Source organism: Mixophyes fleayi, chromosome 4 (assembly GCF_038048845.1).
Source record: "Mixophyes fleayi isolate aMixFle1 chromosome 4, aMixFle1.hap1, whole genome shotgun sequence".
In the NCBI taxonomy this organism is placed as follows: Eukaryota; Metazoa; Chordata; class Amphibia; order Anura; family Limnodynastidae; genus Mixophyes; species Mixophyes fleayi.
Genome location: NC_134405.1, coordinates 302,313,896 through 302,330,663, shown reverse-complemented (window position 1 = coordinate 302,330,663; position 16,768 = coordinate 302,313,896). Strand labels below are relative to the sequence as shown.

The 16,768-nt window shown below is 36.2% G+C and overlaps 1 protein-coding gene across 2 annotated transcripts in view; it reads right to left on the bottom strand.

Moving 5' to 3' along the window:
* Positions 1–16,768, bottom strand: part of LOC142152872 (protocadherin alpha-C2-like) — a 202,423-nt gene that overhangs the window by 167,623 nt on the left and 18,032 nt on the right. Inside the window, exon 1 of one of the 2 annotated variants that reach the window (XM_075209917.1) lies at positions 5,092–7,532. The exons of the other annotated variant lie outside the window; for it this stretch is intronic. Coding sequence (XP_075066018.1) covers positions 5,092–7,428 — 2,337 coding nt within the window. The 5' untranslated portion in view covers positions 7,429–7,532. Of the gene's footprint in view, positions 1–5,091; positions 7,533–16,768 lie in introns of those variants that run through there. 2 annotated transcript variants of the gene reach the window in all.

Genomic DNA, 16,768 nt, shown 5'->3' with positions numbered 1-16,768 from the left:
CGCCCCCCCTAGCAGGGGCTTGCCGCCGATGGCTGCACACTATGTGCAGGTCCGCTCAGCAATGACAATGTGCTGCCCAGCTGCTCTGATTGTGTGCAGCACATTGTCACTGCCGAGCGGACCTGCACATATTGTGCAGCCGCTGGCAGCCTTAAAAGGCAGAAAGGGGTGGGGCCTAAATTGCCCCCCCCCCCTAAATCGCCCGGGGTAGAAAATCTTTCTAGATCCGCCCCTGCTGGAAACAGGACCCTAAGAAGATAGTCTGCAGACGTGTAGTAACCACTGGAAACAGCAGAGCAGGATACTACAGTATAGTAGTGTGCGGACTTGTGGTAACCACTGGAAACAGAGGGCTGGATAGAAGGGTTTGAAAGTCTGCGGCATAGTAGTAACAATTGGAGCAGAATACAATGGAGTAATAGTCTGCAGATGTATAGTAAACACTGGAAATAGCATGCTGGATACAAATGAGTGATAGTCTGGGAAGTAGTAGTAGTAACCAATGGGGAACATCGGACAAGGATACAATGGAATAAACAGGGGATATCAGGTTGCTGCAGGAAAGATATACCAAAGAGCCACGTATGAGCACTAGCAAGGGAGCTGACACAAAGAACAGGAACTGTAGGGCTGCAGCAGGAGCTATAAATATCCTGATAGTAATGTATGACAGGCCAATGAATGGGAAGAGGAGATTATAAAGAGATCGGATCTGCACATGTGGCGGTTGTCAGAGGGGAATCACGGCGTTCAGCGCTGAGGAAAATTGTGGCGGTGAGCAGGTAAGAACCTCGGACCCTGGCTAGAGATACCATAGGTCCAGCATGTGACACAATCATAGCTGCTAGTGAGGAAAGTCTGTTTGGCTATTTTAAGGTAACAGCGTTATCAGTCACCAACAAATAAGTAGTCATTGGCGACTGGTGCAGGTGCTAGTGGAGTGGTATGAAATGAAGAGAAACAGAGGAAAGCGGAGACACAGAACATGAACCAGTCACTGCAGAAATCTTTAAACAGTCAACTGCTGTAAACCATAAATATTCTTCAAAATGTATCCTAATTGAGCCTCCATCCTCTTCTGGTTCTATAGCAGCTATTGCTTCTGTGCTACATTGGCACTGTCATGGTTATCCATCATCTTGGAGCACTGTGTGTTCTCTTTGCTTTCATGCATATGGCTGGAAACAGAGCCAGGACAGTATTTCCCCATGTTTCATGGCAGCTTCTGTCACCAAGGAGGCAGCGTAGATCGTGAAAGGAGGAACAGAGATGGTACCAGCATTAACAATTGAACTCACTGGGTCCAGCAGCTGAACTGATATTGTATTCGGTAGACCTTCAAACAGTTGTACTGCTTCAAGTTCCTTCTGCTTCAAGCACGTCATTCTACTTCAAGGATTTAATGAGTTAATGAGTAATTTATTTTAGTAGTCTGTCTATCATATACATAAATTTAGACGTGTAGAAATTTTGGACCCTACTTTTCAGATTGTTTTCCAAACATCATACACTCATGGAATTATCTTACATACAGTAAATTCATTGAACACAAAAAAACATTTTAAAATAATTTTACTACAGTAAATCAGAAATAAGTAAATGAAATCATACTGTGAGAAACGTCACCTATATCTTTAGTCCACATTATTTTATTTCCATTTACAGCAGTTCTGTATTTATCATAAATTGATGTTATAAGTTCAAGGTCTTAATGTGATTTTCCTGTTGTCTTTTTACCATGGAACTCACAAATGTGTATTGCCAGATGTAAGGAACTGGTTATGCACTACATCCTGACTATCATATCCTATCGGCATATGATACAATGAAGATTGAACTGGCTTCTCACGATTATGATCCTGGAGTCTGCATCTCCCACTTAGTTGACCTTTGCTGATGATTTATTTTCCTTGGAGTTCCATGCTGACATAAACCTAAACACTGCTGCCCATGAAGCATTAAATTCAACAGCATGTGATGGTCCAGCAGCACTCCCCCCAATAATCACACCTCTTTCAAAATCACCAAGGTCTCCTCTTGCACACCTGCCAACCAAAATTATTATTACCAGGACAGTTCAGCTGACTTTATTCTGATCATTCTGTCATGTTATATGCTTAATTAAAACATGAGCCACACCTATGTGGAAGCCCTTACTTGGTATCCTCATTTACTAAAGTTTTTCTATTTCTATCTACTATATGTGTGTGTAAGATACAAGTAATATATGCACATTTAAATGCTTAGCCTACATACCTACAATTGCAAATTTAAATTTAATTCTGACTATAGAATAGTCTATATGACCCGTAGTCCAATTAGCAGTTTGTGAAAATAAGTAAGAGTTGCATATTGAAGTATTTTTTAAAGGACCACTAAACCACAAACTTAAAATTTTCACATATAAAGGTGTAGCAAAAAAAAAGTTTTTATATTGCAGTACCGTGTCAGCCAAAAAAATCCATGTGATGTTGAATACTTTCGTGTCAAAAAAGACAAAAGTATTATAGGAGTGATACCTTTATTGGCTAACCAATGGAATTTTTTTATATTTGCTAGCAGTCAGAGCACAGAGGCCCCTTCATCAGGCAGGTTTACAAATGAATGACTGAGAAAAGGGCAGCATATTTCTACATCTCTTAAACGTTGGGAGGTATACTGTTGTAGAGGAGTGTAATACAGCAAGAGAACTTAATTAATTGAGCATAAACACTCCAGTTATTTCATTATATTTTTCAGCCCAGTAATACACAGACTTTGGTATCTAGTCATTTTAAATAATGGCTATACTTGCTCTTTAAATCCTCACGAGTTGATTAGTAAAACCAAGCTCATATATTTTGTATCATGTTACTTGTTGGACCTGGTAGGAGATCACCACTGAAGACATATGTAGTCATAAGATATCTTTGTTGATGGGAAAGAGTGCACATGCTAGTTCTAAAAGAAAACTGCAGGAATAAAAGACATATTGCAGATATAAATATTATGTCCTGCATCATTGATTTTAACGGACTGCAGCTTTATATGCACCATTTAAGTGGTAAAATGCAGATCAAAAAATACAATAAAACAAGTTTATATTAAGTATTTTCTGTGTTGGTATTTACAGTTGGCTTCAATTGGCCGACAGCACTATCCCTGGCTTTATTGTTTTTTACATGTACAAATGATACAAAATTATTCACCTGGCATTTAATTGAGAATATCTACCAATCATAAAAAGAAATGTAGCTTCTTCAGCAATCCAGGTTGCTCATAGACCTCCTTGATAGTCATCCACAAACACTGCAAATTATGTGAATACTAATATGTATTTTATGTCTGCTTTTCTTTTTTTAAGGTGTGACTCATTATTTTATTAAGTATTGCTTTCCTGCTTGTTTGTGTGTACTCTCTTTATTAGCCAATCAGATTATCATAATATTCATAGCAGCAAGAAGTTAGCGTGCTGATCTTGTAGGAGGCAGGGTCATGATGTAAGGGGAGGGTAATGCAAACAAGTAAGGAGTCATAGACTGAGAGTTAGTAGAAGGAGCAGGGTCCCCAATAGCACAGAGCAGTGATTTCAGGCTCCTAACACACTGATGCAGGAATATTATGGAGTCAAACCCACCTCTGTATGAAATGACAATGATATATCCAAGTTGTTTGTTTTGTACTCATACATATATTCATAATGTACTGCGTAGACAATTATTTTTCCTGGGTGACTGACCCACACAAATGTATAACATGATGTACTGTTTCTTTCTTCAACCTTACCATGTATGTATTTATATCATTAGATGCTTCCTGATTATCCACCACATAAACAGCACCAGAAATTCATGCAACCTACTGCATATGTGCATAATTAGATCACTTTCTATAGTGGTTTATTGCATTAGATCACTATTACAATGATCTGCTCTACTCTGTCCATATACCCAAAATATAAAACTTTATAAAAAAAAATGAGAAAAGTAAATAAACAACAGTTTAAAAACAGACTTTAAAAAATGGTTCCCACCGTTCCTACTATGTCATGATGTTACTACCTTTTGTATGCTTGTAAATCTTTTAAAAAATTCACCGTCAATGCAATTTCTGTAGACGCCCTCCCGGCCCAATAACAACTTACTCCCACCATAAATATGTGTACACACTGATGTTTTGCATACATGAGCAGATACCATATACTTTAAATGAAAACAAATAAGTGTCTAAAATATCTTTGTTTCTGGGTCATAAAACCACACAATGCACACACATTTGGTATTTACTATATATGTATGAACTGTGTATATATATTTTTTATCACTTTCCTCATATAAAGGTTAATAAAATAAAAATATGTAACTTAATTGATTGCATTAGATGTCATTTACAAGTAATCTATTGCTGCAGAAATGGAGGAGGGAAAGAGAATTGCTTTGCTCTGTGTACATATGCTCTATGCTCAAAAGAAAAGTTTGTACAATTTTTTCAAAAAAACATTTTTTTAATAAAATTGTCCAGGCCGGTTCCCAACCCCCAAACCATGCCAAACATTTTTCATGACATTGACGACATCACTACACTAAACCTACAAAATAGGCACCGTCACCACCATTTCTGTCCACCCACTGCCAACCCTATATCAACTCAATCCCACCATAAAAATGTGTATACACAGATTCTTTGCATCCGTGTGCAGTCATGGTATGCTATAAAGGGAAATAAGAGCTTATAAAACTAATATGCATACCATTGTTTTTGGTCACTAAAATTGCATCGTACCTTGTATAAATATTCGTTATCACTATACTAGGCAGGTACATTTTTGCACTAAATGCCAAACACTTTGATAATATTTCTCATATAAAGTGAAAACAGACTTACTTCTAATACCTAAAAAAAATACCTAATTTCCCTGTTTATTCAGTAGTTAAAATAACTCAAATGAGAATTTTGGGAAAATAGAATCACGTAAATTTTTACTTACACAGTAATTAAAAAGTCATATGTTAATAATAATAATAATGTTATGGCTTATAACTGTTAAGTAATCCAACACAGTTAATAATGGGCTCATTTAAAGAATAGGTTTATAAATCCAATTTCTCTTACCTTATATTGGTTTGCATGATCTTCATTGCCCGGGGTCTGAGAGTTATTTGGAGTTAAGACAATTAAGTCATTTTTTGGTTGGAATGAGTTGGAACAGACTCTATATTGGGTTTGTTGGGAATACATCCAGCTACCTCCAGTGTTGGAACAGATCTTGTAATTTTCTTTCAATTCGTTGATCTCATCTCTGTATTTTTGCCACCTTAAAACAGTGAAGGCAATTAAAGTAATGAGAAATATACTTGAGATTATGCAGATGGCGACCACCAAGTAAACATTTGCATCAGAAATATCATCACTGTTACTTTTTGACGCATGATTATCAAACTTCATTTCTTCCTCAGATTCCACCAAGGAGATGATGATTTGTGTCACTGCTGTCATCACCGGTTCTCCGTGGTCCTGAGCCACCACTACCAGTCTGTATTCTTCATTATCGGAATCTGTAAACTGACGTTTTAGACTAATTTCTCCAGTTTGTTGAGAAAGGACAAATGGAGATTTTCCTGCGAGATCCTTAAAATTGTAGGACATCCAAGCGTTGTATCCAGAATCTAGATCTACTGCTCTCACTTTGGTTACAAGGTATCCAGGTTGGGCCGATTTTGCCGTTTTAATTGTTACCGTAGAATAAAGAGGGGAAAATGTAGGTGCATTGTCATTAATGTCTTCAATGAAAATATTTAGCGTCAGGTTAGAGCTTAGTGGATGTAGACCGGCATCTGTGGCTTTTATGTGACACTGGAAATAGGTAACTTGTTCATGATCAAAAGAGACCAAAGCAAAAACCTTTCCATTCTCTGGATTGATGGAGATATAAGATGATATGGGAATCCCATCAATGGTGCTGTCACTGATTGAGTAGGTGATGAAGGAATTTTGACTGATATCTGGATCAGAGGCTGATGCTGTGTAGACATGGGAACCCGGTGGGTTGTTTTCCTTGATAAAGATTATGTCAACAGGCTGTTGAAATTGAGGCGCATTGTCATTTACATCACTTATATCAACTTTAAGAGTTTTTGACACTGACAGAGGTGGTGATCCCTCATCTCTCGCAGTAATAACTACTTCATAGTGAGATTTTGTTTCTCGATCTAGTTGTCCATTCACAGTCAAGGAAAAATCCCCTGTAAATGCTGGGTTTATTTTAAAGGGTGAATGTTCCGAAATATAACAAACAACTTTTCCATTTAAACCTGAGTCTTTATCATGTACACTAATAATGGCAACTGTTGTTCCTTGTGGTGAGTCCTCTGGAACAGGAACTGATAATGATGTCACTGTCATCTCAGGAGGATTGTCATTGACATCCACAACAGTCACTAGAACCTTACATTGTCCAACCATCTGGAGCTCTCCATTATCAATAGCGTCAACTTGTATTTTATACATATTTGTTGTTTCAAAGTCTATTTCATCTTTCACTCTGATTTCTCCTGTGTGTTTGTCTAGGTTAAAATTGTTTCTTATATCTCCCTTTACCATTTTGCTAAATTCATATGATATTTCCCCATTTTTCCCTTCGTCTAAATCTGTTGCATTCAGCTTAATCACTAAGGTCCCTTTAACAGCATTTTCTATCACACTGCACTGATAAAATGGTTGAGTAAAAGAGGGAGCATTATCATTAACATCTTCAACAGCGATGACAATTTGTGTTGTGCCACTTAATCTTGGTTTACCTCCATCATAAGCTGTAAGTGTGAGGTTGTGAACAGACTGTTTCTCTCTGTCTAGGGATTTCTTAAGTACAAGTTCTAAGGATCTGATTTCATTCATATATTTTTGAAAATCCAAAACAAAATAATCACTTGCACTGATCTCATAATTTGTAACAGAATTGGTTCCAAGATCTGGATCAACTGCTCCCTCTAGTAAGAAACGAGATCCTGCTGGTCTGAGTTCTGACATCACTAAATTATTTACACTGGATGGGAAAGCTGGACTATTGTCATTTATGTCTTCTATTTCTACATCTACACGATACATCTGCACAGGCTTATCTACAATAACCTGCAGAGGAATAATACAGAATGGTGTATTTGGACACAGCAGTTCTCTGTCTATTGTCTCTTTAACAAACAAGATTCCATTCTGCAGATTAACTTGGAAAAAATCCTTCTCATCCCTAGATATAATATGTAACATTCTGGAATTAATCTCACCTATCTCCAGGCCAAGGTCCTGAGCAATTCTTCCGACAAAGGTGCCGTGTTTGGATTCCTCTGGGATCATATAATGCAGCTGACTCAGGACCACATCCCAACTCATTTGCAGCAATAAGAAATAAACCAAATGTCTCTTTGCTTGATAATCCTGTTTTAGCCTGGACATTTCTTGATCTATAGTATGATGAAGGTGATAATTTCTCCAGTAAATAAGGCATTCACTCTCTCTGAAGATTCACAACGTGGAAGAAATTTTTATCATGGCCGATATCCCTACAGCAAGATGCTCAGTCGTCAACAATGGGGATATATTTTTCTTCTTTTCCTTGTTGCTATAAGTTGGTGTGGAGTGTCATCTAGTGTCTTATTTTGATACTGCAACTGTAACGTAAGTCCATGCATTTTAAAATGTGTATTTTCTTTGATAAAAAGCAATTCTCTCTAGTTAAAATACATTGCGAAATATGCACAAAATATTACATATTTTTTAAATGTTATATTTCAGGTGTTTATGTTTTTTATTTCAATGTGATGAATTAATTTTTCAGGTGATGAAGATGTAATGTTAGTCTCAATTATTTATTTAAAAATATAAAAAAAAGTTTAATGCTCAGTTGCAATAACCTTGTATGACATGTGCTTTATACTTTTTCTAAAAACATAATGTGAAAATGCGAAATATAATAAAATCATGACATAACCCACTGGACACCCACTTATTTTAACATTGTTATATTTCACATTTTGAAATAATTATTTTAAAAGTATAGAATAAAAGTAAAATATTATGTGTGTTTAACTTTGTCCTCTTAAGTGAGAGATGCAACTGGTACAGATATCCAAAACAATATTGAATCTAATACCTCTGAATATTTTCAACAAATGTCTTTAAATATTTAGATCTACAGACCCATATGACATGTTGGGAGTGCCCCTCTAAAATAGTATTTCTCTCTCTTCTTTAGAATGGTTAATATTTTTTTGCTACCAAATTATGAAGAAAAACACTGCTATCTTAGATAAATTAGAATGAAAAATGTACAATTAACATTATTGGTAAGATTACCTTACATGAAGAGTTTAAAATGGTCCCATGTAGGTTTTCGTTGCCTGGGGTTTGAAATATGTTTGGAGAGAAGACAATTAAGCTATTTTTAGGTTGTAGTGAGTTCGAACATACTCTGTATTGAGTTTGCTGAGAACACATCTAGTTACCTCCAGTGTTTGAACAGATCTTGTAATTTTCCTGTATTTCACTGACCTCATCTCTGTATTTTTGCTATTATAAAACAGTGCAAACAAGTATACCTTAGATTATTCAAATAGATACAACTAAGTAAACATTTGCATCAGAAAATTCATCATTGCGCTTTTTTGATTTATGGTGATTTCACTTAATTTTCTTTCCCGAATCTACCAGATAAATTAGAATTTGTGACTCTTCTGTCATAACTAGTTCTCCATGATCCTGAGTTACAACTACAAGTCTGTATTCATCATTATCTGATTCTGTAAATGACTGTTTTATACTGTTTTCTACAGTTTGTTGAGAAATGATAGTGTTTTTCCTGTCAGGTCCTTAAGTTAATAAGACATTCAAGCATTGTAGGCAGACTCTTGAGCTACAACTCTCACTTTCATTACTAGGGGACCAGGTTGTCAATGTTGGATAAAGTGAGGTAAATCTGGGAGCATTGTCATTGATATCATCACTGAAAATATCTAGTGTCAGATTAGAGCTCACCGGTGGTAGCCCAGCATCAAAGGCTTTTATGCGACATTGGAAATGTTTAACTTGTTCATGGTCAAATGATACTAGCGCAAATATCTTTCCATTCTCTCAGTTCATCAATTTCTAGGATGATATTGAGATCCCATCACTGGTGCAGTCATTGATTGAAAATGTAATAAAGGAATTATGATCAGTATCTGGTGTTAGATGCTGATGCTGTGTGGATATGAGAACCTGGTGGGTTGTGTCAACAAGTTGCTGAAAATGTGGAGCATTCTCATTTACTTCACTTATGTCAACTTTAAGAGTTTGTGAAACTGACATAGCTGAAGAACCTTCATCTGTGCAATAATAATAATCATCTTTCATTTCTCAGTCCAGTGATTCATTCACAATCAAAGATTAGCTCCCATAAAACCTGGATGTATGAAGAGTGTATGTTCTCCAATGTAAAAATCAACTTTTCCAATTATTCCTGAAACCTGATCATGCACGCTTATAATTGCAACTGTTGATCATTTTGGTGAGTTTTCAGGAACAGGTACAGAGAATGAAATTACTGACAACTCAGGAGGCTTGTCATTGATGTCCATAACAGTCACTAGCACTTTACAGTGTCCAATCAGTTGAAGATCCCCATTATCAATAGCATCTATCTGCATTTCAAATATTTTAGCCATTTCAAAATTCTATGTCTCCTTTCAATTTAATTTCTCTTGTATATTTGTCTAAACTAAACCCTTTACTTATATCTTCTTTTACTGAATGTATATAATATATCACCATTCTTACCCTGATCTAAATCTATTGCATTCAACTTCATTCCTAATGTCCCTTTAGCAGCATTTTCACTCACACTATTTTGGTAAAATGGCTGAACAAACATGAGGGCGTTATCATTGAAATCTTCCATACCTATGATAATTTGTGTTGTGCTGCTTAATCTTGGTTTACCTCCATAATAAACTGTAAACTTGAGATTGTGAATGGACTTCTTTTCTCTATCCAGAGACCTCTTTATTACAAGTTCTATTGATCTGATTTGGTTCATCTACTTTTGGAAATCTAAAGAAAAATAATCACTTACATTGAGCTCATAATTTGTTATAGAATTTTTTCCAAGATCAGATTCAACTGCTCCCTGTACATGGAAACACGATTCTGCAGGTCTGACTATAACTAAATTGTTCACACTTGAGAAGAAAGCTGGATATTGTCATTTACATCTTCTCTTTCAACATCTACATGACACATCTGCAGAGGCTTATTCTCAATAAACTGAAGAGGTATAATGCAGAACTGTATGCCCGGACACAGCATCTCTCTGTCTATTGTCTCTTTAACAAACAAGATTCCATTCTGCTGATTAACCTGGAAATATCTCTTCTCATCTCTGGAGGCATTACGTAACATTCTGGAATTAACCTCACCTCTCTCCAGTCCAAGGCCCTGATCAATTCTTCCAGCACAATTACCGTGTTTGGATTTCTCTGGGATCATATAATGCAGCAGAATCAGGACCACATCCCAATACATTTGTAACAAATGTAAATTGACCAACCTGCTCTTCAGTTGATAATCCTGCTTTAGATTGGTCATTTCTTAAAATCACTGAGAATGAAAAGGATAATCTCACCAGTAAACAAAGCACTCACACTGACTGCAGATCCAGGAAATGTAAAAACAATATCTATCATGGCCCATAATCCTACCACAATGGAGAAATATATTAAGTCTTCATCCAGCTGCTATAAATTCATGTGGACTGTAATCTAGTGCCTGATTTAAATGTTGCAACCGGAATGTGAGTACAGAATATCTGTTTTAAACAATTAATACATTATCTTCTTTTAAAATATTATTTTGTAAATTAATTAATATACATTTGCATTTATTATGATTACATGATCTATCATTTATGTTTAGCATGTTTTTATTTGGTGATGTGAAAGATCACTCCCATTTGCTATCATTTGCCAAAAATACACAAGTCACTTTTAGCACCTCCCGGGCAACCTATTATTTCGGGTTTGTGTTCCTTCACTTCTTATTTGTCCTTTTATGTTAACTTTCACTTCCAACCATATTCAGGATTCTATGCACCTTCTTCATCTTTTTGATGGCTTGACCTGGCAGGTTGATGATACTTTTCTCACAATTGATGTACAGTCTTTATATACTGATATAACCCATGATTTGGGGATTTGTATTATTAAAAAAGTACTTAACAATAGTGGCAATCTTATGGAGAAGCACCAGGGTTTATAACTGATGCCATTGCAATTATTCCAACACGTAATTATTATTTTTTTAAGGGTTCACACTATTTGCAGTTGATGGGGACAGCCATGGGGACCAAATTCACCCCGAGTTACACCAACCTCTACATGGGTGGATTTGAGACTGAGCGCATCTTGGGGTGGTGATTTTGGGGCAAACCTGGTCCTTTTTGGCCATTACCTAGATTACCTTTTTATTATTTGGAAAAGTAGTGAGCACCCGGCAATTGAATTTGTTTCACAACTTAATTAGAATAATTGTAATTTGAAATTCACTCCCACTTTTAGGAGGACCTCCAATGATTTCCTAGATTTAATATTAATGTTTCAGTTATTCAAGTTTGGTACTTCCACTCTGAAGAAAAAAGAGGATACAAATAATTTTCTTCATTATACAAAGCTTAGAAGAAGAACATACCCAAAGGCCAACTAATGTGCCTGAGACAGAGATGTTTCTCCTATATTAGGTTAGAGCAACAAACTGAGGAAACGATTGCTTCCTTTAAAGAACGCTGTTATCCTGACGATCACCTTCAAAAGGTATATAATGAAGTTAAGACAATGGATAGGTCTTCACTTATGTCTGTTAAATCTGACAGGCTATCTGCTAAGAGACAGTCCACAGTCATGGCCTTTATTACTAAATTTAATTGGGCTTCACATCAAATTAAGAAAATTATAAATAGTAATTATTCCATTTTACAAGACCCGGATCTCCAAAGTATGCTTCCTAAGAAACAGTCATTTTCCAAAGATAACAATTTAAAGAACATGTTGGCACCTAGTTTCTAAGAACTAAATTGAAGAAGGTTAATAACAGGATTGATAATATCCTAAGTTGGTTAAAAAACCTGTGTGTATTACCTTTAAATGTGCAAAATTGAACTGTATTACGTGTAAACACATTAAAAATGGTGCTACAGAATTGAATTCTTTGAATAATGGAAAGCAGTAATATATCTGTTACAATGTAGTTGTTTTCTTCAATACATTGGAAGGACCACCGGTCCTTTGAAAAGGAGAATTACTGAACCCAGATGCAATATTCAAAATAAATATCATCTCATAGTGTATCTCGTCGCTATGCCTCCATTCATAATGGACATCCGAGATGTTTGTCATTGGTGTGGAACATGTTCAGATTGCTGAGAGAGGAGGGGACAGATTTAGGAACTTGTGTAGACAAGAGGTATTTTGTGTTCTTTTTTTGGGTTTTTTTAACATTAAAAGTGTTATTGAATTTTTAATGTTTCAAGGGGGGGGTACAGAAATACAAAAGGGGAAGGGAGGAGGGGTACATAGTGGGGAGCAGAGATAACATTGTATATCTAACCTGAAAAACTTCAACACAGTACACACCCTTCAGATCTATATAGACAAGTAGTTAAGGGTTATTGCAGCAGGGGGGTCCTGGTTAAAGGCCATTGATGGATTCACTGGTGCTGGGTCCGTGGAGGCGAGAGGTATTTATCCAGATGGCTTCAATGAAGCAATGGAGCTAAATAATATTTTGTAAATTATTTAAGTTTGGTGCTGTAATTTAATTTTCAATTCATTTAGTGTAGGTTATTGTTTAAAGTATCAATTGGTAACTAAATTGGGTTTGACTATGGTAACATCAGTATGCAATCAAGATATGTGGATTATAATGGTATTATTATTATTATTATTATTATTATTATTATCATTACTATGATATCCCTCTGAAGAAGTTAATTAGTGTAATGAAATTAGGGAACTACATGGTTTTGCATTTGTGATGTGTAAGGAATTTGCTGTCTTGTTTGAAAAGTCGCTAACCTGAAGTCTGCTGTGGGGGTTCTACATATCTACACAAGTAGAGGTAATCATGTTCTGATGACTACAAGTTTGTGCCAATTCAATCTAATTACAAGGACACAGTCTTTGGTATGTCAAGTCTCTCCTCTCGTTTGAGCGGTTCAGCAGTTGGCGGCTGCCGGCAGTTGTGCAGCACAGAGATCTGTGCAGCTGCGACTTAAATATACATGGAGACAATGTTAGACTAATAAGGACTTCCCCACTCATCTGAACAGCTAAGGTGCCGGCAGGCGGGCTTGTGAGGACCTCTCCGATCATCTGAGCTATTAAGCTATTGGAGGCACAGCAAAACATTACTCATTCGTTCATGGAAGTGACGCACTGAATTGCACACAGTCTGTCAGCTGAAAGTTTTTTTTCCATTGGAGGTTCTGGGGTATATATACAATGCAGCGGTTCCGTAGAACCGCAGATTAATGCTCTTTCAAGTCGTTTTTAAAACATCACTTTTATTAAACACAAAATCTGATTGGTTTTGTGTTTGATAATGTTGTCGTTTGAAGAAAATTACTTCAAAGCGCCAGGAATGGGCTTTGGAACCACCGCATAGTAAATATACCCCTCTGTCTCATTGTGCTGCTGGCAACAAGGTAGGTGCTTCTATAGGAGGACTATAGGTACTTACCTAGCAGCATGTATGCTAATTTTTACAGCTGACTATTGTGCGGCTAACAATCACCACATTTTGGAAAAAACATGTTGAATACCTGTTCATATAATGTTTTTATTAATGAACTAATGTTCTATATTACCTATATTTATATATACTACAGTTGAAATACAAAATACAGCTCTTTTATACTATTTCTAACACACATGTTGGTAGAGGGTAAACCAGCCCCTTGATCCTAGCTGACACCACACAGTCTGAGATATTACATCTGATTAGCATCAGGAAGTAATATATTCTCTGAACTTAGATTTAACTTAACTTAACAAACTTCACATAAATCTGTGGTTTCTTAAATAACCTGCTATTTCATTATTCAAATAGGTTTCCTATCTCTCTAAGACACTGATTGAAAGGCCAATGACCCCCTTCTGTGCATTTAAGCCAAAAAGATGTATTGGTCACTCACAAAAAAAAAGACTTAATTAGCATGGGATTCCCTTTCTTAGTGTCTTACAAAAACAAATTTCTTCCAACATATGCCTACTGCATCTGAAATCAATACATTTCAAATTAAAAAAATCAGTACATTGTCAATGATTGACATCAGCACACTGTACTACTAATTGAAATAAATGTATACAATAAATGTATACAATAAACAATATATAAGTAATCAAGCCACACTGGCTAATATACAATTTTTATATACTGCACGCCATTAATCAAGGGGCTTTTTCTTTTTTCTTGTACTATTACACAGTGTGAACAGTTTTTGTTTCTTTAGCCTCAATATTTTGTGTTTAGGTCAAAATGAATAATGCAACCTTGCATCAGCTTTGTTTTAACTTGTTTTAAGACAAAAATTCTTACAATTAATAGTAATTAAGTGACATTAAATTATCGATGTTGCAAATGTAATAAAAACACAAACTATGTACAATCTAGTTGAAAAAACAATCAAAATTCAAATCATGGATTATTAATACAAAATACCCACAAATTTGTAAAATATACTTGAATTCTACCAACAGAATCTGTTCATTCTCAATCAATCACTAATTAACATAGTTTTGTAAATGTCCTATAGTGAACATCCAGATAACAGGACAGAAGTAGGATGAGTAGGATGAATAAACTTAATTGTTCATTTTTCAAATTTGCATGAATTATTATACTAAGTATTTGACATATCTGTAGGTCAGTATAAATATATATATTATTGACACCACTTACCTGCAGAAAATATGATCCACAATATAAGTTTTTTGGACCTTTTTCACTAGGTTTCCCTGTTTTCATATTTTAAACATTTTCACAATACATAAAGAAGCTCATTTAGAGCTGGATGCATATGTGCTCAGTAAAGATACATGTATAAAATGCATATTACATGCATATGTTCGGTCTGATGCATCTCAAAAACCAGTGACATACCTCTAGTATCCAGTTTAAAACAGTGGCGGATCCAGGAAGGGGAGAAGGGGGGAATCGGGTCAATCGTCCCACCTAGCAGCACAAACCTAATTTTAAATTGCTTCAATACGCCTTCAATCAAAATGGGAGGGAGCGGGGCAAATTGCGGTGGGGGCTGTGCCAACCAGGGCCGGCCAATCAAAATAAAGGAGGGGGAACGATCATGTTAAATCGCCCCCACCCCTAAAAATAAAGACTAGCTCCGTCCCAGCTCAAAAGCAGTACAATTTGTACCAAGCGTATATCAGGTGTATCAAGTGTGTATACTTTCAGCCATGATAGTGGAGAAATAGCTTACAGGTATGGCTTGTCAGTGTTAGTATTAAATGCTAAAGTCAGATTGCTCTGTTTGTACATAACATAATTGTGTAACAAAGCGTCATATACACAAGAGAGAATAGTGTTGTAACAGTATTATTATTAAATGCAAAATTCTCATTTTAAATATAAAATTAAATGAAATTAATTAAATACTAACACAAATACAAAGAAACAAAAACAAATTAAATTAATAAGCACCTGATATTTTCTCCTTTAAAAATACAATGGGAATTTTTTGTCATGGAGTTGTCCAAATGGAAGTTTCAATTAAGTAATGGACATAGACGGCCGTCCATTCATGTAGTATAGCCATTAATGATTCAAGTGCTATCAGTTGGAGAGGTCGATGTGAAATTATCCAATTAGAAGCAATGCTGCTGATATCATTGCGTTTCTCTGCACCAATGCTCCAGCACACAAAGTGATTCGGCCCATAAAAGCTGTACTTGAGGATGTGTCATAAATACGTGAACACGCTATTAGTGTCATGGCCTACGACTTCCTGCCCCTGCCAGCCCACATTCTGCCTCTCCATGCATAAGGAGATGAAAGTTACTGATATGAAAAACACTAGATACAGACCATACTTACCTACTTTCTATATTCTGATTCCGGGAGATGGGAGTGACTGGAGGTCGGGAGGGGGCGGGGCGGGGCAGGGCAAGACAAATTACGTCATTTAGCCCCGCCCCCCACGACCAAAATGTCGCGATTCTGGCTGAATCATGTCATTTAGCGGTGGCTGCAGCGGGATGCGGGAGATTTGCCAGCTCTCCCGGGAGCCCGGGAGATTGACCCGAATTTCGGGAGTCTCCCGGACATTCCGGGAGAGTTGGCAAGTATGATACAGACATATGTGTAAACAAATGTCTGTCCAGCTATTAATGAACCACAATATGTCAACAAAATGATTCAAAAAAAAATATAACTATTTGGCCAATTGTTCAAATTAATTTCCTGAACAAAAGATATATACTGCAATTAGAAATGTATCTGTTGAGTAATTTTCAAACCATATTAGTTATCACAGTAAAAGCCATATATGAAACCACATTTTTTTTAAACTGGCAGAAGTCAAACCAAAATGCTGATTTTGTGACCTGGGAACCATTTAAATGGTGCAATGTGTCAACAAAAACACACAAAAGGCACAAATTGGATGCATGCATTTTGAGTATGATGTTTGTTTATATAAAGGTGCTTGATTTACAGTTGATCACTAAATTGCAGCCAAACAAGAGCCATGGCC